General features: G+C 45.0%; 1 protein-coding gene and 2 pseudogenes across 8 annotated transcripts in view; 2 read left to right on the top strand and 1 right to left on the bottom strand.

Moving 5' to 3' along the window:
- FBXW11 (F-box and WD repeat domain containing 11) overlaps window positions 1-27,986 on the bottom strand; it is a 104,539-nt gene that overhangs the window by 10,612 nt on the left and 65,941 nt on the right. For all 6 annotated transcript variants that reach the window (XM_079771010.1, XM_079771011.1, XM_079771012.1 and 3 more), the window contains 6 exons: window positions 24,889-25,114; window positions 16,233-16,419; window positions 15,236-15,326; window positions 9,020-9,157; window positions 6,287-6,405; window positions 4,395-4,644 (listed from right to left, as the gene is read on the bottom strand). In XM_079771010.1, coding sequence (XP_079627136.1) covers window positions 4,395-4,644; window positions 6,287-6,405; window positions 9,020-9,157; window positions 15,236-15,326; window positions 16,233-16,419; window positions 24,889-25,114 — 1,011 coding nt within the window. The remainder of the gene's footprint in view (window positions 1-4,394; window positions 4,645-6,286; window positions 6,406-9,019; window positions 9,158-15,235; window positions 15,327-16,232; window positions 16,420-24,888; window positions 25,115-27,986) is intronic.
- Window positions 6-4,283, top strand: LOC307099447 (homer protein homolog 3-like; annotated as a pseudogene). Its single transcript has one exon. The product of its transcript is annotated as a homer protein homolog 3-like (transcript).
- LOC307100276 (H/ACA ribonucleoprotein complex subunit 3-like) lies at window positions 22,428-24,857 on the top strand (annotated as a pseudogene). Its single transcript has 2 exons — window positions 22,428-22,438; window positions 23,592-24,857. The product of its transcript is annotated as an H/ACA ribonucleoprotein complex subunit 3-like (transcript).

A 27,986-nucleotide genomic window follows, 5' to 3' on the forward strand; every position in this document is an offset into this window, starting at 1 on the left:
TAACATATTAGCAACAGAATGAATACAGACAAGTCCCCTCACAACATACCTTTCTCAAAAAGTCAGAGCTTCTAGGAAGGATCAAAATACTTGATTATGAAATACGGTTGGGAGGCTGGGGGGACATTAGACAGAATAAAGCTTTCCCGGCTGCTGAGTGATAAAACTGGAATCCAATACAAAGGGAGGCGGTGAAGTCTCTGAGCCTTGCGATCTTCACAAAGAGAACATCTCCTGGAGGGTCATACGCTCAGCAGCCCAGGTTTTATGGTTTATACCAGTGACATGTCAAACCCAACAGATCTGGGCAAGCTTCACCTTTCACACCTGCCTCTTCTCAGCACAGCTTCTTGAACAGCTCCATTTGTTCCGACACATCACTCCTGACATGATGAGTGTGCAATAAGTAATCCCTCTTTTGAGAAACCATCTGCAAGACTTAGATGTTCACAGCCACACAATTTATTACCAGCCAAATAAGGAGACACACAGCGAACACAGTGCCTGGATTATTTTACCAGCTGCACTTGTAGTTGAATGAGTTAACTAGATAGCCACGTGCAAAGAATGAGGGCGAATCCCTACCTCACACTATATATAAAAATTTAATTCAAAATGGATCCAAGACTGAAATGTAAGGACCCAAACTATAAAGCTCTTAGAAGAAAACACAGGAGTAAATCTTGGTGACATTGGATTAGGCAATGGTTTCTTAGGTGTAACACAAGCAACAAAAGAAAAAAAAAATCGATAAAATGTACTTCAACAAAATTAAAATAGTTCTATGTTTCAAAAACAACTATCAAGAAAGTAAAACCATTAAAAAAAGGAAAGTGAAAACAACCCACAAGATTAAAGAAAATATTTGCAAATATTTATCTAAGGACCTTATTATCAGAGCATAAAAAGAACTATTGCAACTAAACAACAGAAAGACAAATAATCCAATTTGTTAAATGAACAAAAGATTTAAATAGATGTTTCTCCAAAGACATAAAAATGGCCAACAGAGGCGGCGCAGGCGGCAGCGGCAGCGCAGACAAAGGCGCGGGTGGCGCGGGGAGTCATTGCCGCGGGCCACACCCGACTCCGCCGGGACACTCACCACTCACGGGGAGCCCAGCCGGCAGGAGGCCGAACCAGCAGCTCCTGCCACCTCTCTGGCTGCCCAATGTCCACCTAGCCCAGCCTGACCAATGTCCACAGCCAGGGAGCAGCCCATCTTCAGCACAAGGGCACATGTGTTCCAGATCGACCCAGCTACCAAGCGGAACTGGATCCCTGCGGGCAAGCACACACTCACTGTCTCCTACTTCTACGATGCCACCCGCAACGTCTACTGAATCATCAGCATTGGGGGTGCCAAGGCCATTATCAATAGTACTGTCAGCCCCAACATGACCTTTACCAAAACCTCCCAGAAGTTCGGACAATGGGCAGACAGTCGTGCCAACACTGTCTACGGCCTTGGCTTTGCTTCTGAACAGCATCTAACCCAGTTTGCTGAGAAGTTCCAGGAAGTGAAGGAAGCAGCAAGGCTGGCAAGGGAGAAATCTCAGGATGGGGGGCAGCTCACCAGTCCAGCCCTGGGGCTCTCCACTCACCAGGTGCCCCCAGCCCCCTCATTAGCACCAATGGTCCCCCCAGCGACGAGAAACTGTTCCGCAGCCAGAGCGCGGAAGCCCCTGGCCCCGCCGAGCGAGAGCGGCTCAAGAAGATGCTGTCAGAGGGCTCCGTGGGCGAGGTACAATGGGAGGCCAAGTTCTTCGCGCTGCAGGACAGCAACAACAAGTTGGCGAGCGCCTTGAGAGAGGCCAACGCGGCCGCCGCCCAGTGGAGGCAGCAGTTAGAGGCACAGCGCGCAGAGGCCGAGCGGGTGAATGAACTGGAGGCCCAGGCAGCCACAGAGCCGACCCCAGTCAGAAAGAGGGGCCAGGCCAGGCGCTGGAGCAGCTGGAGTCCTTAGTGCAAACCAAGGACCAGGAGATCCAGACGCTCAAGAGCCAGGCTGGTGGGCCCCGCGAGGCCCCTGATGCAGTGGATCGGGAGGAGACGCAACAGAAGGTGCAGGACCTGGAAACCCGCAACGTGGAGTTGGAGCACCAGCTGCGGGTGACAGAGCGCAGCCTGGAGGAGGCTCGGGCTGAGCGGGAACTGGCAAGGGCTGAGGTGGGCCGGGCTGCACAGCTGCTGGACGTCAGGCTGTTCGAGCTGAGTGAGCTGCAGGAGGGCCTGGCCCGCTTAGCCGAGGGTGCTCCCTGAGCCTGGCCTGGCCCCCAGTCCTTGTAGGAGCTGGAGCCGATGGGAGCAGGTTCTACACAAATGCTACCCATTTGGGGCATGGGCTGGCCGCAGGCGGCCCAGCAGGCCACTTGCCCTGGCAGGGACCAGGGCTGACAGCCAGTGGAGGGCCTGGATGCTTACAGCTTAGGGGCTGTTGGGGGCTTTTCATTGTATAAGATTTCTAGACTCTCCACCAGGGCACGTGCTGGTGCCCAGATTACATTTCTAAGCATGAAAAAAAAAAAAAAAAAAGGCCAACAAACACATGAAAAGATGCTCAACATCATTAGGCATTAGGGAAATGGAAAACAAAATTAACAGATACCACCACACACCCACTAGGACAGTGGTTGGCAAACCGCGGCTCGCGAGCCACATGCGGCTCTTTGGCCCCTTGAGTGTGGCTCATCCACAAAATACCACGCGCGGGTGCGCATGTACAGTGCAATTGAAACTTCGTGGCCCATGCGCAGAAGTCGGTTTTCGAAGTGGCGTTAGAAGAAGTGGGGATGTCGGACGCACGTAGCTCGCGAGCCATGGTTTGCTGACCACTGCACTAGGATAACTGTAATAAAAAGACAGACAATACCAAGTGTTGCCAAGGATATGGAGAATTTCTCCAGGCAGCAATTATGCAAGAGCTGGTTAAGGCCCAGGCCCTCTTGACTTCCAGGCACTGGTCTTGTATAATGGTGTAGCTGAGCAGTGAGTGAATTACCTCATACAAATCCTAGCTGTTCACACAGTCTAACGTATGATGCAACCTAGTCTGTGATGTGTGATACTAGAATGCTGTTTAGTGCAGGGCATAAAAAGAAGGGTGTTTTTTTTTTTTTTAGCCAATTTCAAATATTCATATATTGCTGGTGAGACTGTAAACTGGTGTAGCCATTTTGGAAAACAGTTTGGCAAAACTTAACACAGAGTTATCATCCCAAGAGAGTTGAAAATATATGTCCGCACAAATGTTTATGGCAGCATTATTCATAATAGATAAATGTATAAACAACCAAAATGCCCATCTACTGATGAATGGATAAACAAAATGCGGCACATCCACCCAAAGAAATTGTATTCAGTCATTAGAAGAAATGAATACTGTCACATGCTACAGTGTCTATGGCTGGACCTTGATAACAATACACTAACTGAAAGAAGCCGGATACAAAAGGCCCCATATTGTATGATTCCATTTGTAAGACATGTCCAGACAGGCAAATCATGGATGGAAAGTAGACTCGGGACTGCCGGGGACCAGGGGAAGAGGGACTGACTGCTAATGGGTCTGAGCTCTTTTGGAGGGGGACTGAAACGTCCTGGAACTAGTTAGGGGTACACAACACTGTATGTATACTGAAGGCCACTGAACTGTGTGCTTTAAAATTATGAATCCCATGGTATGTGAATTATTTTAATAAAGTTGTTATAAAAACATAAGAAAGCTAAATTTTTTTAAAATTAAATGGATATCGATCCTGTGGGTCACCCTAGACTACAGCAACTGCTTGTCACATGTCTGCTGTCCACATGCCAAGCTTCCTGGAGACAGGGACACGTGTTGTTCCGCATCACATCTCGAGCAGCCAGCCCAGGGTCTGCGGCATGACAGGCTTGGCTGTCAAAATCAGGTGACTAAATCCAATCTCAGCTCTGCCACTAGCTAGCTGTGTGGTCTCCGGTGTAGTTCTTCCCTCACTGAGCCACATGTGTACAATGCAGGCGACACCTACTCAACAGTGTGCCAGGAGGGCGCGGTGGTAACGCACAAGCTCCGAGCACATGGGACATGTTCAGTAGGTTAGTTCTTGTCCCCTTAGAAAGGCCACCGGCAAAGTGACTTCATGAAATAGAGGACTGCTCTCTTTCCTGGTCACATGACCCTTTCCTCCTCCCGTGCCTATAACTGAAGGAGCATGTAGAATGGGATGGCTTCAGGGGCTGCTAAGCACAATGGAGGAGAATAAATCAGGGGCTGCTAAGCGCAATGGAGAATAAATCAGGGGCTGCTAAGCGCAATGGAGGAGAATAAAGATCTTGAGAAGTACCCGGCTGGGACAGCCACTCCTGCTTTCTCTCCATTCTAAGAGACAGGAGGAAGCAGATACACTTACTTTGATGGTTCTGTCACCAGAGGCAGACACGATGTACTTATCATCAAAGTCTACGACATTGACAGCAGCACGGTGGCCCACCAGGACCCGGCGTAAAGTGATGTCGGTGGCAGAAGCCATGTCCCACACCGCGATGGAGCGGTCCTTGGAGCAGGTCACCATCAGTCCATTGCTGAAGCGTAAGTGCAGGACAGCCTCATTGTGGTGGATCAACGTGTTCAGAACCTCGCCCGTGTTCACATCCCAGACTCTAGATGAGAACAGAACAGCACAATGCTTACCTACGGAGACAACCAGGAGAGAGCGTGGCATCCGTGCGCTGGGCCCATTCTTTGTGGCAGGCTGCGGAGTGTGAGCTTGACTTGTATTTGGTGATTGGGACCTGACACCTAAGTACAAGCTTAAAAGGAGCAATTTCACTGTTTGCTGAGAAGTGTTTCAAAAGAAGGCGGCCAAGTCTGGCTCTGCTCAGGTGTAGGTTTATGTAACAGTCGGGTGTTTATGGATTGTGCCTGCAGGTTTGTATGGATGGTAAAAAAAAAAAATGACTCTTCAAGTCAGTGGGCGTTGCAGTGAGTCTGAGATGACGGGGAAAGGGCTTGGTGGATGGAGAACTGAGGACAGTTAAGGTTCTTTTTGACCTTTGAGAGGCCTGGAACCTAAGGAACTGTAAGTCATGAAGTCTCAGCAATCTCACAACCATCTATTCACCCAGTGGCTTTATGGACAAAGCCAGTGTCTCCCAGTTGGTTCACCCTTGAGATATGGATGCTTAGGGGCAGCCCTTTCACATCATAGCTTTTCTGTAGCCACGGTCTCCCCAGAGGTCAAGCTGATGCAGAGCAGAGGAGGGAAAACTTGGGCTTCGCAGGCTGAGACGTGACCTACAGCAGAACCAGGGGCCTGGAAGCACCGGGCCGGGGAAAGGACACTAGGCACCAGGCGACTGCTCCAGGCGCATGGGGTCCCTGTGGCACATCCTCTTCCAGTCTCTGACTCAGAGTTGCTGGGTGAACAGATGGGTGTGGGACTGATGAGACGGCATGACTTCCAGTCCATGGGAGAGGTGTGCCCGCCCCTCAGAGGACATGCTTCCCCAGCCACCAGCAGCAGCCAGGGCTTTGCCCGTGACCCCAGGCCCTGATGAACTCCCCACCACACCCAGACCACAGCCAGCGGGTGTGGGAAATGTCCTTGTCCCAGTGGTGTAGGAGAGGATCCCAACACGTTTCCTTTCTACTCTCCCAACTTCCAACCAGCAGCCACCACTTCCCTTCTGAGAGGGAACACGGCCATTTCCAGCCTCATCACTCTGCCCGGGGGTGGCATCTGAAAATAAGTGTTGCCATTACTGGAAAGTCTACGCAATAGGAAGAGAGTCTTGAATGCTATAAATTCCAAGTTCAGATTAACTATGTGACTCTGAGCAAACTGCTTAACCTCTCTGATCTGTTTCCTTCTACGTCTACAAAAAAAGAGGACAGTATCTACCTACTAGGAAGGTTGATGTGAGAATTCAATAGGATAAGATTCCACAAAACACCTAGCACTCTCTGTGGCCCTGGAAAGGTTCCGCGAACAGCTGTTGCTGATTCTTCAGACTTTGTAGGCTATGCCCACCACAGCCCACTCGGAGAGCACCAGCCTCCTCTCTGCTCTGGAGTGCGGCCCCGGGGGCAGCCGGCCTGTGGCAGGCAGAGTGCTCTGTAGGAAAGCATGATGCCATCTCTATACTACATGGCAATGGGGACAGGACCTACTTCACAAAATGCAGCTACACCCACACCCGAAGTGCTGCTGAACTACAGCACACACGCATACGGAGAGGAGGTGCGGCTCTCGGTCTCCTCCTCGGAGGAGCTCAAGCTCAGACCGCTGAGCCACGCACTCACCGCACTGTGGAGTCCGAGGAGCCGGTCACAATGACACGTTCATCGTACTGCAGACAAAGGACGGAGCCCGTGTGCCCCGTCAACACTTTCAAACATTCCAGGCTGGTTTTGTCCCAAATCTATGGAGATAAGATCAGATCAGTGTTTCTGTCTCACCTTATTTCTTGAATCATAAAGTAAAACAAACCTGGGAAATAAAATAAAACAAACCACAGCAAATAAGGGAGCTAACGATCAAACGGGGGGACATGCAGGAGGGACAGAGGCAGCGCTGAACAACTTCCCTGCGTCAGGGGCTGCACGGGAACTAGCAGCAGAGGCGGTTAAAATGGAGGTAAACCATTCTTTCGGGACAGAGGACTGGGGAAAGGGATCCCTGGGGCCCAAAGCATGTGTGGAGGGCCCCATTCTCCCCTCCTCTCACGTGGCTTTGCTTCAAGAACAGGCCCCAGTCATGAAGACGCACCCCAGAGCAGTGGCACAGATAACTAAAATTCCAAGAGAAACCCCGTTTTCTAGCCAGAGTGAAAGGTAAAAAGGATCCCTGTGGGCAGAAGAGATAGGGAAATCCAAAAGAGAAGAGATCTGGAAAGAAAGGGCCCTTTAATCCACCACACACGACGGAGCTGTGCACACACAGGACAGACTGAACAGCGCAGCAAGGCTGTGAGAAGTGAACTGATAGTAAACTGCTGCTGACGTCTCAGACCACGCTCTGGGGAGTGTCAGCCCAAGGCAGACCCCAGTGGTAAGTGTTAAAGGCGTTGAGAAGCAGAGAAGAGATCTGAATCCTTCCCAACCTTCTAACTCCCGCTCTGCTGAAGTCACAACGAAATGGAAATTCATGTTCTGAAGCTGACTAGGTTAACCACCTGCTTAAAACACACTGAAATTTTTTCCAGAGGCTTAAAACAGGCTGAAAAGTCTTCATGATGTAAAACACATACTGTCCAAGCTACGATCCAAAATTAGTATCTTACAAACACCAAGAAAAGTGACTGATTCTCAGGGGAAGAGACAATCAACCACACACAACAGGCTGGAGATCACCCAGATGTCATGGCCAAAACTTCCAAGCAGCTACTGTAACTCTTCTCATGAGGTACAGATAACATGCTCGATGTGAATGACAAGAGAGACGCTCTCAGCAAAGAAACAAACTACTGGTGAAGAAAAGATATTTGAAAAGTTAAGAGCCAACAACTTCTGAAATTTAGTGGCTGAAAGATATAAATTTACAGATTCAAAAAGCTCAGTGGAAGACTTCTTAGCACGATTCATAAGAGAAAAAAAAATGATAAAACTGGATTTCATCAAAATTAAAATCTACCATTAAGAAAATAAAAAGATAAGTCCCTGACTGTAAGAAAATATTTGCAAAATATATCTAACAAAGGACGTGCATGCAGAATATGTAAAGAACTCTCAAAACTCAATATGAAATTTAAAAAAAACATTTAAAAGAGAGAGAAAAGATCTGAACAGAAACTTTACCAATGAATCGATAGATGGTAAACAAGCACCGATAAGGCAGCCACTGGGCAAGTAAAATGAGGCCGATCCACATACCTATGAGAATGGCTAATGTCAAAAAGCAAGACTATCAAGTGCCAACAGGAGGCAGAGCAAAGGAACGCTCCCACTTTGCTGACTGGAACGTGCAATGGCATTGCTTAGCAGTTCCTTAGCAAGTAAAACATCACACTTCGCATCTGAGTCAGCAATCTTACTCCTGGGTTTTTACTTAAATGAAGTGAAAACTTATGCTCTCACAAAAACTTACATGCATGTTTACGGTGACTTTACTCATAATTGTGAGAAACGAGACACACAAATGTCCTTCACCAAGTAAATGGATAAGCACACTGTGATAAGCCACAAAATGGAACACTACCCAGCAATAAAAAGGAATCAACCATTGCTAAGTGCAGCAGCACAGATGAAACTCCAATGCACTATGCTAAGTGTAAGAAGCCACACTCAAAAGGTTACACACCGTGTAGTCCACTTACAGGCTATTCCTGAAAAGACAAAATTACAGGGACAGGAAAACCAACGGTGGCCAGTGCCGAGGGGGAAGAATGGGAAGTCGAACACAAAGGGGCAGGACAGGGAACTTTGGGGATGATGACACTGTTCTGTATCTTGCGTATTGCTGTGGTTACACAATTATTTCTGCTGTCAAAATTCATACAGCTTTACACCAAAACAAGTGCATTTTCCTGTATATAAGTTATAACTAAAAACAACACCCAACAACCCTGCAGTGTTTTCTTAAATGAGAAAATAAGCTATAAACAATGTAAAACAAAATCTGTCAGATCAGCTGCCAAACATTAAACACAGAAATAACCCAGTTTATCTACTATGGAAAAGCAATCTAAATTGCTCTGTCATTCTTCTGTGTTATCATCTGAGCCTTTCTCAGAAGTCATAAAAGGTAATGACTGATTTCCAGGCAAATCAGCACACCTGCACCAGCACACAAAGTCATCAAGAGCCCTGGACTATGGAGGTCTTTTTCCCAGGTGCCCTAATACGGAATATAGAACATACATGTGCTTAAAGAAGGGTAGGAAGTGAGAGAACCCAGGGGTCTAGTGTGAGAGCAGGAAAATGCTCTGCCTCTGGTTCTCTAGAACCACAGTCTGGAATAAATGAAGAGATTGTCACTTACAGTGTCTAACGTGTAACCACAGTTCTAAAGATAATACATACAAAATAGTTATTCACCTTAATAGAATTGTCTCGTAGCCCACTGATAATCTTTTCATCATCGTACTGTAAACAGTAGACACCTTTACTATTTTCAGAGCGGCACTGAATCCTCTGCAAGTTGTGTCGTCCACACCGCCAGTTAGATTCTATAGTCTGGGGGAGAAAGGAAGCAACAAATGAGTTTTTGTGAATCAACTATTCTATTAGGCTTCAGACCCTGGCATTGCTTCCAGAAACGGCATGCCACCGCTACCCCATCTTGGTTTGCGTAACTGTCTGTGGATAGGAATCATGTTCTTTTCCAAGTAAGACATTAGCCCAACAATGTTTTTTCTCAAATGTTCCCTGCCCTTCTGGCAACTATCACAGGATTTCCAATGAGTTTGGGTTGGATTTAAAAAAAAAGAAAAAGGCCTAGACAGAACTCAGAATGTTTCAAGAATGCCATTTGCATCCAAAACATACAAATAAATAGTAACTCATTGGGTCCCTCTCTAATACCGATTAAAATAGTTGGCGGAAGACCCCCAACAATATTAAGCTTATACTGAGAAATCTGTGTATCCATCCAAAGCATTGTCTTGATCATTGAGAAAAGATATTGAAAACTACTACAGGCCAACTATTATAGAAAAAATTGTATGTTATCCATTTTTTTAATCTTCCACCAGACTGAAGCTCCTTTAAAACAAGCACGGCACATTGCAGCCCTGGGCTCTCATCTTTCATCATTCACGCAACACTTCCCAATATGCCAGTGTATTCCAGGTACTAGCTGTGCTAGGCCCTAGACACTAAATGATCAACAGGAAGCATACTGCTTTCAAGAGCGGCACCGCTCAGTATCTGGGCACACAGTATCTGGAACTGGGTATACTCCAAACATGTTTATTTGGTTAAAGGACCCACGAATTGGCCTTGGAAGGAAATTCTTATTATTTCCCTTTTTTAAACAAGGAAGGAGTTTAATTTGCTTGAGCCCATAAAACTAGTAATGGGATGAGCTGGAAATCACACCCATCCTTCCTGACTCTAAGTCCATGCTTTTCCCGCTAAGATATGCAGCCCTGGCCGGTTTGGCTCAGTGGTTAGAGTGTCAGCCTGCAGACCAAAGGATCGTGGGTTCGATTCCTGATCAAGGGCACATACCTCAGTCGAAGGTTCCCCAGCCCTGGTAGGAGTGCATGCAGGAGGCAACCAATCCTGAGCCGGCAGCATCACCTCTAGTGAGTTTGTAAAGTGTCAGACATAAGAGCACATGCCCAAACCAAACTAGTGTGCACTACTTCCGCCACTGCTATCAAGGTAGACAACAGTTCTGTCTGTGTAAGCAACGCTTTTAAAAAGGGGTCCAGAATATAAAGAATTTCTTACCCTGAACTCAGTGCGTGGAATCACTTAGAGAAATCGTGTCTTTTCAGAGGTGACTGAGCCACCTCGGCATGCTAAAGTAGACCAGGGAAATGCTGACTAGCAGGCAGGTGTACTGGCAACAAGTCTTATTCATGGCCAGTGACTCTCAGCAGTAGTTACCGTGTTCAGGCTACACCCCATGGGCTCAGAGCTGCGGCAGAATGCATTACTCCATATGAACCTAAAGTATTCTAGAGATGAATATGTAACCTATATCTACCTCTCTCTGTCTCTGTGTCTCTCTCTGTCTCTCTGTCTCTCTGTCTCTCTCTCTCTCTCACACACACACACACACATATACCAGGTGTTATTTTAAAAATTTATATAGCTGTTCTTAGTTCAAAATATACACAATTATTTTTAAAATATTATTGAATCAATAAGTAGCTTTGTTCTATATTTCAATGAATGAAAAGGCACATTTACCATCACATGGGAGTTTGGGGGGAAAAAAAATTTTTTTTATATATTTTATTGATTTTTTTACAGAGAGGAAGGGAGAGGGATAGAGAGTTGGAAACATCGATGAGAAACATCGATCAGCTGCCTCCTGCACACCCCCCACTGGGGATGTGCCCACAACCAAGGTACATGCCCTTGACCAGAATCGAACCTGGGACCCTTCAGTCCGCAGGCTGATGCTCTATCCACTGAGCCAAACCGGTTAGGGCTGGAAAAAATTTTTTTAAAGAGGGAGTGGGGGCCCGGCCAGCGTGGCTCCGTGGTTGAGTGTGCCTGGGTTGCGGGCTCGATCTCCAGTAGGGGGCCTGCAGGAGGCAACTGATCCAGGATTCTCTCTCCTCATTGATGTTTCTCTCTCTCTCTCTCTCTCTCTCTCTCTCTCTCTCCCCCCCCCCCCTTCCTCTCTGAAATCAATTAAAAAAACAAAAAAGAGTGGGGGGCTCCTCAAACCAAAAAGAATTTCCTGCATGTTATGGTCTCCCTTTACTCTACAATGTTTTCTAAAACTGGGTGACTTGATTATAATCTTTGTACCTAAAGCCACACCGCAGAGAGGAGCTGGGGTGAGGCTGTGCGGTCAGCCTTCGCCTGGACAGAGCACACGCGACAGGGAGGCTGAGCCACGCTCTCCATCTCCGACCCGCAGACAAGAGGCCGACGCCAGGCCTCGCGGAAGCTCCCGTTCTAGGCCGAATGCAAGTCAGAAAATGGCCTGCTGCTCAATGCTTAGAGACAGCCTCGTTTTCGAACCCACACAGCTGAATTTTAAGAGAAAAAGTCTGCCAAATAATTCTTGGTGGATCATTTTAGGAAGCCCCACTTAGAGCTGTTTCCAAAATTATTAGGTTTCTTAATCCCCAAACAAGTGTTTGTTTCAAAATGCCAGCACAGCGCCGCGGAAGCAGCCCAGGGAGTGGGGGTGCCCGGCTGAGCCGCCCTGATGCTAATGCCGCTCCGCAGGCCCGAGGCCACCCACAGAAGCAGGCAGCACATCCTGCTGACTGTGCCGCCCAAATACTGCCTGCACCTTATTTGACAACCTCAACTCTTACTAGAATGCTTATGAGCCAGGTCTTTTTAGAAAAACTAGACCCTCAGAAACAGACGGCAGCCACTGTGGTAGAAAATACCTAGGTCAATTAGCAGCCTTGGCAAGTGACTTGGGCTGTCTGAGCTGCAGTCTGCTCCTCTGTAAAAAAGGCGAAAATAGTATCTACTTCCTCCAAACTGCTGAGAGGATCGAAAGAGATGACACGGGCAGGGGTCGCCACAGGGCCTGCAAATAGCAGCGGCGACCCTCTTCCTCGTCTGCGCAGAACACAGGCCAAGAGGAGTAGGCTCTGACCCAAAAAATCTCCCCCCCCCAATTGCCAGGATTGGTGGTCTCAATCTAGGCTGCTAGTTAACCCCGATAACCCTGAGCCCCGCCCAACCACACCCAGGAAGGGGGCTCAGCCTTCTAATGCGATTCAACTCCTCCGTTTCCGCAGCGGCCGTACAGGACACACGCAGGTGCACTCTTCCATCATGCAGGTACCTGCCCTGTCACTCGGACACCATGTGGTGTGGCTACTGTAGAGGAATATTTCGTGTTTCTGAGAACTTGTAAAATCCCCTTACCCTGTGCAAATTTTCAAAATACTGGGAAAGTAGCCATGATACACAGAGTATACAGCGGCATTTAAATTGGCAATAGAGTGAAAACAGATGTCTGAGTATGGAGGGATAACATTATTTTTAGAAGCCTAAACACAACTGGGTGGGTGGGCAAGTTTCAGCATTCTCTGGTCAGGACAATGTTAATATCAAGTTTGCAAACCACAAAAAAGCTCCCACTTTCCCTGAATAAAATGCGGTTTATGAAAAGGTGCGACCCGACACACCATCATTTCACCAGAGGGCCGTTCCAAGGAGAGCGCTTCAAAGGCCTTAATCCAGCCCCTCCTGAGATGCAGGAGACAAATCCCAGTTCAGGACACCACAATGTGACGACTACAACAGGCCAACTAATCCTGTCCTACTCCTGCCCTCCTTCAAGACAGTCCAGGACACTGAGCACTCACACAACTGGAGGAAGACGAGTTCACCCTGAAGTCTGTAGGTATGTAACAACACACATCTTCCTCCTTCACTTCTTGAGTTTTCCAGTTGGAAATGACAACACTAAGCCCACCTCTCCTACGTAATTAGGTAGCAAGTTCTAAAATTTCTCTTAGTCTCAGTTTCCCCCTTATTACAGACGGGGATATGTACCTTGTAGAAATTAAATGCAATAACCTATGTAAGTCACACAACGTAGTTTGCAGTACACGGCAAGGGCTCAATCAAAAAAGGTACGTGTAACTATTATATTCTGCTTGTGGGGGTTTCATATCAACCATATGGGCAAGAGCCAAGCCTGTGAGTCTCTCATTTGTTTGATCCATGGATCACAGACAAAACGCTCTGCCTGTGTGTCCATCTGAACAGAATTAAATATCCTCCCCAAAGAGAGGTAAAGAACTCTGTTTTGATGGCGTTAGTACAGAAAGTTGTATGAAATGCAGAATGTATGGCTGATCACAGCTACTCACTACTTTCAGGTATTGTCCAGTGTTAAATGCTTAACAAAGGATCTAGCACAAGTATTATTTTTATTATTATTACTATTAGTGAATATACCAGTATAAAACATTGTCCCTTACACTAAGAGATCTAGCCCACAAAAATCTGGAGGAGACCCTTGTGGCCAACCAGTGGATTTTTCCAAACCACACTTTAAGAACCACTGGGCAGACCACCATGATGGAGGTTTTGTGTCAAATAGGGTTTTCCCCCATAGCTCTATTTTCCCTCACATCTGCCTCCTCTACTAACTTAAAAATGTTATTTCAGCCCGAGGAAATGGATATGCTAGGTGGTGTCACATATTGTCATGCCACAGACTATTAAGTTCATACTGTCAATTACAATAGTACTCATGGGGGGTAAATAAAATAATCCATGTCACCAAATCTTCAACCTGATCACAGTTCTTCCAAAATTCCTACTTATCAATGATAGACCTTAAACATCATGCTTCTCATAATAAAGGATTTACTAAATTATTCAAGGAAATTCAGAGCTACTTTGTAAAGAATAATTGGGAGGGGGCAAAAAGTAATATAGTTCACAAAATGTTTGAAAAAGCAATGTCTTAGCGTAAGTATCTAAGGGTAAGAGACAGCCCCTCTCCCTTGAACACACACCAACCTAAGATTCAAGTTCACACTGTCTCAGCTACTAACACTGTAGGGGCAATTTGTTCTAAGTTCTGCCAATGGATCAATTAATTCCTAAACACTTTGATTGTCCAGCAGCAGTTTGAAATTATTTAAGCCTCCCTAAAAGGTTACTTTATAGCTCATTTTAGGGAGAATACTCAAGACAAGGGTTTGTGCTTTAAATAATGACATTCCAGTCACATTCAGATTTACCATTAACTGAGTGATTCCATTAGTTCACATCTGCCTCAAAAAGGGGGTGGGGGGTGTCTCCAAAAAAGCACATGTTTCTCCATTAATGAATTTTGGCACAATAACTTTTATGTCTATCACCTGGGGGAGAGGATTACTTCACGTTGGGGAAACCGAGTATAACTTTATGGGTGATACAGCACTGCCCAGAGAAAGCTAAAGCTTTCTGCCAAGGAGGAAACAGTGAAGTAACCAGGACCTGCCAAGAACACATGTGAAAGAGTTAATGAGAAATGCCTGTGCGTGTCTTTCCTGGTTCAAGGAAAAGGGCTAAATAATAAAACTGAACCAATTAGAACACATGAACAATATCAAACGCCTCCAGTGGTGCTCGTCAAGTTTACAGAGTTTTACTGGTCTGGTGAAGTCCCACTCACGTACAAATGGTCCAGCAGCACAATTTGCTCTATAAAACTCACTTAATTGTTGCTCACAATCATATTTTGAGTCCTTTTTATGAAAAAATATGGGAAATTTACAGAGGAAACTGAGACTGTGCCCTCTCTAGTTCTCAAGATGTGGCTCAAAAATATAAAACTGCTTGCCTAAAAATCTGGGCCTTGGGTTTTGGAAATTTTAACAAATTAGAATGAAAAATTGACTTTGGATTGTGGTTTTAATGATGGCAGCCCTGCAGAAGCGTTTCAGGGCTAAGAAAAGTCAGAACTTTTTTATAAGAAGACCTGACATATTCTGAAGAAAGCTACAGATTCTACATTGAGTGTGACACATTTGCTCTAAGAGTTCAACTTAAAAAAAATTACTTGTCCCATGATTTTAGATCAACAGAACACTGAGACAACATAAAAAAGTTGAGAACAAGACACAGAGAGCCCATAAAAGAGATAAATCATGAAGTTACCTCTATGTCCTGGATAATCTTTGGGTATAAGGACCTATAAAATGCATTGGGAGGGCCGTCTGTGGGTCTGTTTTTAAACAGGTACTGATCCCTGGCAAATAAAAACAAACAGAGGTTACATGTTTGCACATAAGAGGGTGAATTTTATTTAAACCTGGTGCTTACAAAGATATTGTATCATTCAAGTCTTCTGACATGCATCGAGCTTTAACAGTTCAAAAGCAGGATTTCTGAGTCTGAATGTGTTCAACACAAGTTTATTTCGATTTACAGCTCTCTAACATGATCCTGCACTTTTAGTTTCTGAATACCCAACGCACAATAATCTAGCCTTTCAGTCTATAGTTTAACAAAAAAAGTGCTGATGTCGCTTTGTGAGAAACCTAACTTGGTCCACATCAAACTTCCTCCCATAAAGAAAACACAGCCTGACCCTCGCTCACACCACCGCCACCCGTCCTGCATCTGTAGCTCTCTCTGTGCTCACTGGGCCAGGCTCCTGATGAGTACTAGGCAACAGAGCTGTGTTTCAGTTAATGAGTTTCCTCTAAAAAAACAACAAAACAAAAAAACTAAAAACACGCCTGCTGTGCTTCCCATTATCTTGCATCTGGAACAATAACCAACAGCAAAGTGGCATTGTTCGATTTTCTCATATTTTCTTTTTTCTTATCTATCTCTTGGTAATGGTATTATCACTTAAGAAAAATGTGAAAGGAAAAACATACATACAAGCTTTGAAAAGCCAAATCACTCAAACAATACAAACTTCCTAACAGTTAATAAATACAAAGAAAATGTATATCTCAGAAGGAAAAATTCATGTACATCTCAGAAGGAAAAATTCTAACAGCTTTAACTCCCCCATCCAACTCCTGACCACTCGTCCTTAAAATAGGCCAATGCATTTGGCAAGTATAACTGCTTTCTTGAGTCATCAAAGTGACCCCAGGTCCAAGACCCCTTTTTCCAGGGAACAAGCAACCCCAGTACTCACCACCCTCTTCTTTCGGAAAGTCCCTTCCACAGAGGGTCAGTGCGCACCATTCGCTCAATCAGCTTCTTCCACAGCATCCCTTCGGAGATGACGCGCTGCCATTCTTTACAGACCAGCTCTGCCGCACACAGAGACCTGGCATCCAGGTAGGAAAGGATGTTTTCTGCTATGTGATCTAAGCCTTGCTCTACAAAACAGAAAAGGCAGTGAAGAGGTGGGAAGGGAAATGGACAGGGACCATCCTTCCGTAGGATGAGAGGGGTAAAGAGACCTGAGCCAGGCCACACGCTTGAGGAACATCAGTAGTTCTGCAGATACACATGTGCACACAAACACACACACTTCCTTTTGGTTCTGACTTTTTTAAGATAAAGCAATTCAGGGCAACAGTTACTGGGTGTAAAAGCTGAACCTGGACAATTCTCTGTCAGATAATATGACAAACTACTTGGACATAACTGAAATTTTAAAACCACTATGGGATGACGACTCTGCAAACTTTACAGATGAGGCGCAGAGAGGTCCAGCACTCAAGGTTTCACAACCACACAGTAGAGCCAAGACGGGCACTCCGAGCTCTTTCTCCAAAGCTTGTGTTCTTGCCCCTCTGATTTCTTCTCTTGTACCTACCATCCTATTAATCCACAATTTATGTGAAGCCCTTGGAACTAAGGAGACAAAAAGGTAAAATGCTGACAGCTTAAGAAGCTTAAAGTCGGTTGAACTTAGATGTATTTTTTGTCAATGATTTCTTCATCTCCTTCTGGTGGAGGTAAAATTCTCAAAAGAGCCACATGTCTACAAATTCTAGAATCTGAAGAGGTTTATCCCATACAATGCAAGGGTCCTCTTAAAGGCAACCAAGAAGAGTGGGTGTTCCGCACCAGATCTGCATGATGGGCAAACGTAGTAAGTCTTTACCTCAAGTTGGTGGGCGACCATGTTTATGGGTCAGAACCAAGGACAGCACCCAGAAGTCTACCTATTTCCCTCCAGGCTGTCCTTGACGCAGTTGTTAAACTCTCACAAGGTACCCACACTGAGACATTAGAACCTCCTGGATGTACTACTGTCTAGTCCACATCTCTCTATTTAGTCTTCAGGGATATTTGGAGAAACTCTGCCCCATGACGACACTACCACCTCTACATCATTTTTTCTGCACTATTAGTCTGGTAAATCCTTATCCAAAAAGGAAATAGGTGACTTTGGTATGGTTACCCTGTGTTCCCTTGCTGATGCTTACCACATAAAGTTGGGATTGCATTTTTTGTTTACAAGTTGGCACTAGCTGATTTGTGTCCCTTTTTAACATATATAACAACTAGAGGCAAGGTGCACGACATTCATGCACTTGAGGGGGTGGGGGGTGGGAGGGAGTCCCTCAGCCCAGCCTGCACCCTCTCATAGTCCCGGACCCCTCAGGGGATGTCCACCTGCCGGCTTAGGCCCAATGCCTCCAGGGATCGGGCCTAAGCCAGCAGTCAGACATCCCTCTCACAGTCCGGGACCCCTTACTCCTTACCACCTGCCTGCAGTGGAGGCAGGAGAGGCTCCCGCCACCACCGCTATGCTCGCCAGCATGAGCCCGGCTTCTGGCTGAGCGGTGCTCCCCCTGTGGGAGCACACTGACCACCAGGGGGCAGCTCCTGCATTGAGCATCTGCACCCTGGTGGTCAGTGTGCATCATAGCAACCAGTCGTTCTGCCATTCAGTTGATTTGCATATTACATAGGAAGGATACCAAGTTCATTTCGGAAATATTGTAAACATTTAAATCTCTAAATCCCACCTATCAGAGACAACAGCTTTTAACATTCTGTGTACATCCTTCTAGGCTTACACAAACCTACAGTCTTCTCAGGTGCTAATTAACATTTGATAATCCATTTAAGAATTCTGCTAGAGTATTACAGCAAATTTATCCGTCCATAGCCCCCAAATACACCTTCTCCAGTTCTTAAAACCAGGCACTCGGCACATCAATCACTTCAGAGTGCAACCATGCAGGATTACCAAACACAGCTGACAAGCTGAAGGGGCACAGCTCTGCCCAGGCGCTCCCCCGTGGTTCTCACTGTCCTACAATTCTGAGGGCCAAACCCCAGGCTCTGCCCCTCTCCTGACGAGTCTTTGGTCGGCTTGTTTATAGGAGCCCTATGTTTCCTAAATATCTTCCTGGCTTTCTTGGACTACAGTTTTTCTATCCTTTCGGTTTCAAATCCATTATTCTTAGTGGGGAAGAAAAAAAGGTAAGTGAAAATATGCTGTATTTTTACTACACAATCTACCCCAAGGAGACAGACAGTCCCTTCGTTCTTCATACTGATGCTCCAAATACTTAATTTTGTTTGTTTCAACTCTCCCAGGTTACTTAACCATTTTGGACAATTTTACATTATTCAGGGTTTTTGCCTTCTTGATACCATTCTCAAAGGTTCTGGCTACCTTTTTTGTGACTGTGTCCCTTTTTTCCATCTTTCTGACCACATCTATAATAATAAAAAGGTAATATGCTAATCAGATCAAACGGACGAAGCCGGGGCCGAGTGAAGCCCGGGTCCTGGGTGCCTGCCGGCAGCGGCCAAAGGGAAGCAGCCAGGATCCCGGGCGCCTGCCGGCGGTGGCCAGAGGGAAGCAGCCCGGGTCCCGGGCGCCTGCCAGCGGTGGCCAGAGGGAAGTAGCCAGGATCCCGGGCACCTGCCGGCGGCGGCCAGAGGGAAGCAGCCAGGATCCCGGGCGCCTGCCAGCGGTGGCCAGAGGGAAGCAGCCCGGGTCCCGGGCGCCTGCAGGCGGTGGCCAGAGTGAAGCCCGGGTGCCGGGTCCCAGGTTCCAGGTGCCAGAGGGAAGCCGGTGCCGGCAGCCGGGGGAAGGAAGGCCTACTCTTGCACGAATTTTCGTGCATTGGGCCTCTAGTTTGTTTATAATCAGGGACATAAACCCACGGGTAATCACATGGGCTTCTCCTCGTGTCTCTTCACTTATAGGACTAACAGTGTATTCATCAGAATCTCTTAGCCAGCTTTAACCATGTTTTCTTTTAGAATCTTGACCCATGGGCTAATAAACTTTGGTTGGGAAGGCTAATAAGAGGTTATTAAGGAGCCAGATACAGAACAGGTACTCAATAAGTGTCAGACTGTTATCCTTCTCTCGCCCCCAAGTCCCCAAAGGCTTACGAGGCTGATATTGTTGGTCAAGGAAGCTAAGCAGTGTTCCCTTCTTTGTTATTTTCTGAGAGAAAATACTACACATCCCCTCCAGCAAAGTGCTAAGCCCCCTCTAATACCCTGGCCACCCCAGCAGCCATGCAGACCCTGTCCCTTTCTGGTTCCAAGTCTATTCAGGTGAGTAAGGCGGTGTTAGCTCAGCATTCTCTGCTACACTGTCTGCCGCTCCTTTGCCCGATCTTGCTGAGACTTCCCATCTCCCACCACCACCCCCTTTCCGAGGCAACAACACATTCGGGCCCCAGAGAGTAAGGCCAGAGCGCTGCGCTCACAACGCTGAAGAAGTGCTGCTGTGGCTAATTATAGGCACCAGATGAAGGTCTGGAAAAATTTCAACAATAAATTAAAACAATTAAAAGGCACAAATTTCAAAGCTCAATGTATAAATAACACTGTATCAACATGAGACTCAAATGTGTACTGTCAGTTCAATGCCCTTGACTACGGCCAGTTCTAACACAGCTGCTTAGATCATACAATTACAGAAACTTTCATTATTTTAGAAACGCATTTCAAAGAACAGCTGCAAAGAAGCTCGGTCCCCACCCACCCCTGCTGTCCCTTCCCCCTTCCCAATCACAGTTCTTCATCCTTGTGAAATCGGGAGCTACAAACCAAAACAAAAACATCAATGCAACTGCTAAGAGCAGTCCGTCACTGGGAGCCTTTAACCTGGAATACAGTGACCTAAGGATCCAGGCAGAAACGAAGAGAAATTATGCTCAGGTCACAAAGTCCAACATTCTGTTGTTTCAACAAAGTGCCACACACACCTACCTAGATGATGTCAGGATGAATCAACACGGAAATTAGTGGGTGAATAATTAGAACTTCCTGGCAATAAATCTTATTACCAGAGAAGCAGGTGTTTCCTGTCTCTGGACTTTTTCTTTTTCTATTTTTTTCAAGCTGCCATCCTCAGAATACCCACCAGATGCCAGGCATATTATATACATTCTTTCATCTTCACAATATCCCATAAAGTAAAGTATTATTGTTATTACTATTACCAGAGGCCCAGTGCACGATCAGGGCAGGGGAGGGACCGCGGGAGGACTCCAGGGCATATCCGGCCCATCTCACCCAGTCCCGATTGCCGGACCCCAGCAGCAAGCTAACCTACCGGTCTGAGCGTCTGCCCCCTGGTGGTCAGTGTGCGTCATAGCGACTGGTCGAATGAATGGTCGGACACTTAGCATATTAGGCTTTTACTATACAGGAGGATTATTCCCACACAGATAAGGAAACTGAGGTTCTGACAAGTGGGCTCACACACCTATGAAGTGATTCTCAAGCCAATGACCACAGCTGTCTCACTGGGTTGGGCTGGGTCTCTGGCCCTGCATCCAGCCCAAAGCCTTAGCTTCCCTCTGGTTCTCCCACATCCCCAGAGACCTTTGATCTAGTCTCTGTCACACTTCTAGTCCACACGGATTTATCATCCTTACTTGGGGACAAAACAAATGAACAAACCACAGCCAAGAAGTGAAATGTTTCAAAAGTGAAATGTTTCAAAAGTCTTAATTGCTTAGACACCTCACCAAAGGGATCACCAATGCTTATCATCCTTTAAGTACAATCTGCCTCTACTTCAAACGGTATAAAATTCCCCTTTAACAACAGTTTTTACAAACCACAAACTTAGCCTGCAGAAATTGACATTGCAGACTAAACATTTACCATGATTTTTAGAAAAGCATATCATAATTATCACTTTTTCCACTGAACCAAAAGGAGCCAGAGACCACAAACATTTTTCCATTTTCTCTATACTAACAGGTATGCTATTCACATAAGCATCAAAAAGTTAAAATGATAGACAATTTTTACAGAATTCTGACAATCAAAAGAAGTCTTAAGTTGACTGTCAATTTCAGCAGAGTAAAAATTAAAACTCAAAATCATCTACAGTAAAAGTGAAACACCAAAGTAGAATAATGATAAGTTGCTCCACACATTATTAAATCCAAGTATGAACACACGCGTGGACCTGTTTCTCGCCCAATGCTCTTAAGTTTGGGTCTGTGTTAAGGAACTAATGCCAGGTTTAATTCAAGTCTACTAGACACTAACTAACACAATCTACTGGGCCAGCTTGTCCCCAGCTATTAGAGTCCTACGTATGATATATACTGACATATGTATATATGTTCAGATCAAATCCTGTTAAAACGAAAACAAATAGTATTTTAACAAAAATATTTCCATGTCCTAGCCAATGGTCCATTCATTTCATGTAATATTCAATACCACAAAATTCCACTTTAACAGAAATATGGACAATACCTTAAAATTCGCTGTAATGAAAACTAGATCGTGTGCAATTATACTAACCATAGTTATATACATAACACATGTTCATCTGTTCTGTCTCTTCTCCAAGACTGCACACTCCTCAAGGAAAGGAGCCGCCTCTGAACTACACTCTACAAGTCAGGAGAACAACAGTGCCACCTCGTGGATATTCTGTAAACATGTCTGAGAAGTAAATTCCAGGGCAAAAGAAAGTAAGACCCAACCAGTAGAAAGCAAACAAAAAATAATCAATAAACAGATTTGCTTAAGAAAAACGGAGGCATAGCTTCGTTTAGCTGAAAGCACTTCTGAGGAATAAGCACAATCACCAACTTTAGAGTCCCCCTGACTTTGCTTGCTGTGAGCAGCAGCCTGCGTCAGTAGGAAGGCTTGGACGACGGCGGTTCTGCGATCTGGCACTGCCTATACAGAGACCTGTGTCACAGGTCCACTCATCTTACCTAAACCCGCCTGGAATACTCAATTCCCTCCGTCCCGTACAATTCAAGGCTTACCTTTTTCTTTCTCTCCCATAATAAACGATAAGTATGACTGAATTGTGTTGTATTCTATACTTTAGGCCAATTTAAGGAAGTTTCCGAAGTAACCTCAGCTATAAATTATTTCAGCCTTTGCACTAACTTTAGGACCGACCTGCACACTCACCGCAATGACCAAGATGTAAGTAAGATCCTGGGCATTTCACCCATTTTCTCTGATCCTTGGCTTCCTAGTCTACACAATGAGAAAGGGGACTAAGTGATGGCTAGGATTCCTTTCTACTATTAAGTATTACAATTCTAGAAAGAGAGGGATCATATTTTGCTTTACAGAAATACTAATGAATGAAATGGGGCAAACAGTGCTATATTTCAGCATAAAAACAACAGAGTCAAAATTCTGTAAGCTCACTCCCCTTACCCTTAAACACGCCCACTGTATAAGCTTTGGGAGAGGGATTAGAAATCAGAAGCTGGCCTGCCAACGTGCAGCCCCAGGTGTCAGGTCTGAGACCTGAGCCCAGGTCCTGTTTGCTGGGACAACGCCTGGAACATGGAGTCGGATGCACTGCACACCACAGACAGGCTAAGCAAGGAGCTGCTCCCTGAGGGGCCATCCGGAAGCTCTGACAGGGCAGAAGTGGTGGCAATGGCACTGGCTAACCCTGGCGGTTTCTAGACCTGCCCTGGCATGGCAGTTGTAACTTCCAGACAACAATGACCATGGCAGAGGAGCACTACAAAAACGCTCTGGCCAGCATTCTCTTCGGGAATGAAATATTTCTATCTTACCTAGCCAGACATAAATTTAAAAATGAAGATGAAGATGATGAAGAAGAGAGAAAGAGATGGAGAGAGAAAAAGAAATAGAAACGAATGAATGAGTGAGAAATAGAAAATCAAAGGGGGATAAATAGGCAGAGAGCGATTTTCAGAGCACTGAAACTGTTTTGTATGATACTATAATGGTAGATACAAGGCAGTAAACATTTATCAAAACCCACCCAATTAAAACACTAAGAGTAAATCCTAACGTAAAGTATGGACTGTGGGTGACAATGATGTGCTAGTGTAGGTCCCTGTATTGTAACAAATGTACTACTATGGCACAGGATGGCATGGGATGCTGACAGTGGGGAAGGGTGTGTGTGTGTGTGTGTGTGTGTGTGTGTGTGTGCGCGCGCGCGCGCGCGCGCAGGGGGTGTGGGGGTGGGGTGGGGGGGTGGTAATGTGGGTTGAAGATACAAGGACCTGAAACTATCCTAAAAAGCAGTCTATTTCTGGAGGCCCTCAGTAGACTGAGGTGCAGATGGGGTTAGCACCTCCTGCTTCAGCGAGATCGTGTTTCTCCAGCATCACCTCAATGGACAGGGAGAGCGGGTCTACACCCTGAAGAAGTTTGATCCTATTGGACAACAGACCTACTGGGCCATCCTCCCCAGATGACAAACACTCTCGACATCAAATCACCATCAAGAAACATTTCAAGGTGCTGATGACCCAGCAACCGCGCCCCGTACTGTGAAGGTCCCTTAAATTTCCTGTCTCTCCTGCCACCTGTGACCCCTGAGACTTTCCGAAACCCAAGCTTTTCAGTCCGTGAGCCTTGAAGCCTTCTTACCACCCTTGCTCTTTGGAATCGGTGTCATTACCTTTCATCACACTTCTGTGAAGCAATAATGGCAGCACCCCCCTTAAAGGGAACAAGTTTGTTTGTCTGCTTTTCATATTTTGACTGCCACGTTATTACAATGATTTGAAAGAGCTCTTATTTAAAAAAAAAAAAAAGTAGTCTATTTCTAAAAAATTCAAAGTAAACTTAACCGGAAGAGTGGGGGTAGGGAGCGTGCACGCAAGCAAGCAGGGTATTGAGGGAGGATGCAGAAATAAGTTTTGAGAAATGTAATGAAGACATGCTATCAGTTTTCCCAATATGTGTTTGCCATTCCCTACGTGTTACTTTATTCGTTTATTTTTAATACTCACCCGAGGACATGCTTTTATTGATTTTAGAGAGAGGAAAAGGAAGGGAAGGGGGAAAGGAGAGAGAGAGAGAGAGAGAGAGAGAGAGAGAGAGAGAGAGAGAGAGAGAGAGAGAGAGAGACCAATGAGAGAGAGAAACATCGATCAGCTGTCCACGCCTGGGATCGAACCTGCAACCTGAGTATGTGAGTACGTGCCCTGACTAGGAATGAAATCCATGACCTTTCTGCGTCCTAGACAATGTTCAAACCAACTGAGCCACACTGGCCAGGGCCCTAAGTGTCACTTTAGATACCAATGAACATCCTAAACTTCCCAAACACAAAGAATATAGGACAAATTGTTCCTTTAAAAAAAATTTAGTTATAAAGACAAAATGAAGATTATATATAGACTACATCAAAATAAATATCACAGCATTAATCACTAGACAAGTTCAATGAAACATCATGCTGACCATGACCCACACCATTCATCACAGAAACTGCCTTCATTTCCCAGAGGCGCTAAAGCTGAACTGGTCTTCAAACTGCCATACAGGGACACACAGCGTCCCAGAGGCTGCCTCGCACTGTCCTCTTCCACCCTCTCAGGCTCCTGGGCTGGGCACCCTTCCGCTGCCCAGCTTTGGGGAAGACAGGTGGTTACCTGGTAATGCGGTAATGAAGTCCCGCTGCAACATGGGCTTCAGGTACGAGTTAATATGTCCATGCTGGTAATGACACATTCGGGAAATAAGGTGCTCCACAAATTCCACTTGATCTGATTCAGACCACTGGTCAAAATATTTAATACACAAGTCTTTTTCTTTTTGATAGTTTCCTTCCGATGGCCTCTTTCTGGAGACGATCACAGACGATGTTCCATTACTTATCTATTTTAGAAATACACACAAAAAACATAATTAGTTTGACAAGGAAAAGAAATTTAATTGGTATTTCATTAGAAACATTTTTCACTCTGGGTATTTAATCTTAAAATGCCAGTTTTACCCTAAAGCCACTCAATCCTTTATTAATTCATTCAGAAAATAATTAAAACTGTATTCAGAGCCCATATCCTCTAATGAGTCTCAAAGGTAAATGCCAAAGTTACAGCCACTGCTAAAGCTTAATGGTGTCTTAAATCATCATTTTCTAATGCTTATTCCCAAACCATGCTGTTATCAGATAACTAATGTCAGAGATGACCATTTTAGGAAAACTGCTCAACTTGGCGAAGTGGCAACTGATTGACTATTAATAGTTTTACTTCCTCGAAGCTGAAAGTTAATGCGTGATTGGTCTACGCCAAAGGTTCCTGCGCTTGGGCGTTCATCAGAGTAACGAAGGGCTTGTTAGCAGAGACGTTCCGACTCCAGGTCTGCGGCGGAGCCCAAGCATCTGCATTGCTAACAAGCTCCCAGCGATGCTGATGCTGAGGACCACACTTTGAAAACCACTGTCTAGCCAACGGAGAAACAGGAAACAATGGCACCTAAAAAGCTTCCTTTTATTTACTTTGTTTTCATTTTTATTGTTCAAAGTATTACATATGTCCCCCTTCTCCCCCCATTAACCCCCTCCAGCCCGCCCCGCCCCCACCCCGGCCTTCACTACCCTCTTGTCTGTGTCCATGGGTTATGCATATATGCATACAAGGTTAAAAAGCTTTGTTCTACCAAACAGTTTGGATCTCCATATTGTTGCCAGGACTAAAAACTGCTGGCAAAACTTTAGACTTTCACTCCCTTCTTTTGTTCACCTACTCAGAAGGTGGCCCAAGGTAAACCCTGGAGGCCTGAATATAATTGGCCTTATATAATTATATAGTAGGTTTATGGATATCCCATACTCCTACACTAACTGCATTTCTCATCAAATCTACACAGTCCTAGTATAAAACCAGTATTTTTTTAAATATATTTTTATTGATTTCAGAGAAGAAGGGAGAGGGAGAAAGATAGAAACATCAATGATGGCTGCCTCCTGCATGCCCCCTACTGGGGATGGAGCCCACAAACCGGGCATGTGCCCTCGACCAGAACTGAACCCTTCAGTCCGCAGGCCAACGCTCTACCCACTGAACCACCAAACCGGCTAGGGTGAAAAACGAGTATGTTTTTTAAAAATTGAAATTAAATACAATGCATCCGGACAATAGCATAAAAAAATCTAAATCCCTAGAAAGAAGCCACAACTGCTACTGATCTATGAGGCTCAGTAACTTCCCTGTTTAAAAACAAAGTAACCTCAACGCTTCTATCAGACATTGACCAAGCTATCTGCCCATCACTCCTCTGATGGCCGCCTTCATGTGTACTACCGGAAGGAATAACATATGAGAACCTTGAAAATTGAAGAGCTGCATTACCAACACCCATCATGCCATTAGGAGCTTCTCTCAGAAGTCTTTCATAGAAAGAAGCAAGAGCTTTTGTTACAATTTGTTCCCTAAAAGAAAGTCCACTGATCCCATTCCAGAAAGACATCCTCTGTAAACTTCCAAAGGAGTCTCTGGCCTTCCTTGATAAAATCTTAGAAACCTTTCCTGTAATAAGAAAGTTCTTATGTCCACATTCAGAGGTATGAAGTCGGAAGGCATTTATCTCCCATCTCATTTATCTTAACCACCTCCTCATCTAGGAATGCTTTTCCCTTGTAAACTGGGTGCGGGATAGCTCACTGACACCGGGCACCACCAGAGGGCAGCATTAAACAGAAGTTTTTGATGTTGCTTTTAGTAAGACATTCAGAACAAAAAAAATCAACACTCAAAAACGATCAAATGAAGTGAAAATTCTTCGCTGTGGTCAATATTGACTGGTATAAGGAGCATCTTTGATACTTTTACGCATAAGGGTGTTCACCATAATGTTTATAACACAGAAAAATTAGAACTGCCCAATTACAGGCAACAGGTTTAAGCAAATTATAATACATCTACATAAAGTGCTATAAGGTAGCCATTAAAATTAAGTTTATAAAGTAAGATTTTAATAACAAGAGAACACTTTTATAAATAATATTAAGGAACAAAAGATGAGATGCAGAATTTTATATAGCATAATCACAATAATTTATGTGAAGGGGAACACACCAGGGCAGAGTTAAGAATATTTCAAATATGTTAAAAGTGCCTAATCTTGAGAAAGAAAGCTATACATGTTTTCTTTCCCCTCCTTTACTATATTTTTTCATAATAACTTGCCAAATAATTGCTTTCACAACAGGTTAAATATAAGGATGGTAATGAAATGCACTTATATACTGCTTTATACTTTACAAAATTCTTCCATACCCGTTATCTCATTTGATAAGCAAACGGGTTATTATTTCATTTATAGAAAGGCTCCCAACCATCTACCCTCCCTAGCATTGGTATACCATTAACTAGTTGACTAAAAGACAGATAAACGAAAAACTGAAAGCCAGTGTTAACACTGAATTGCAAAGTCCATGATAAGTGAAGATAATCCTATTGCAGACACAGATGTGGAGGAGGAAACAGAAGGCAGTCTGCACACAGTTCCCCAAACAGCGGCCAGACTCCTAACACCTGCGGGCCCAGAAAGAGCTTCCTGGCATTGTTTTATTTTGTTTCATTTCATCTTAAATGTGTTGGGGGTACTTCACTCTTCCTAACTAATCTACCCTTTTGTTTCAAATCAAATGAACCCTGAGAATTTTGTAAACATTATTCTCTTCAGATTTAGATTTGTTGTGCCTTTGTGTCCTCATGAAGGGAAAAATGATTTGTACCATAAT

This window comes from Cnephaeus nilssonii (assembly GCF_951640355.1).
Source record: "Cnephaeus nilssonii genome assembly, chromosome: 5".
NCBI classification, from domain to species: Eukaryota; Metazoa; Chordata; class Mammalia; order Chiroptera; family Vespertilionidae; genus Cnephaeus; species Cnephaeus nilssonii.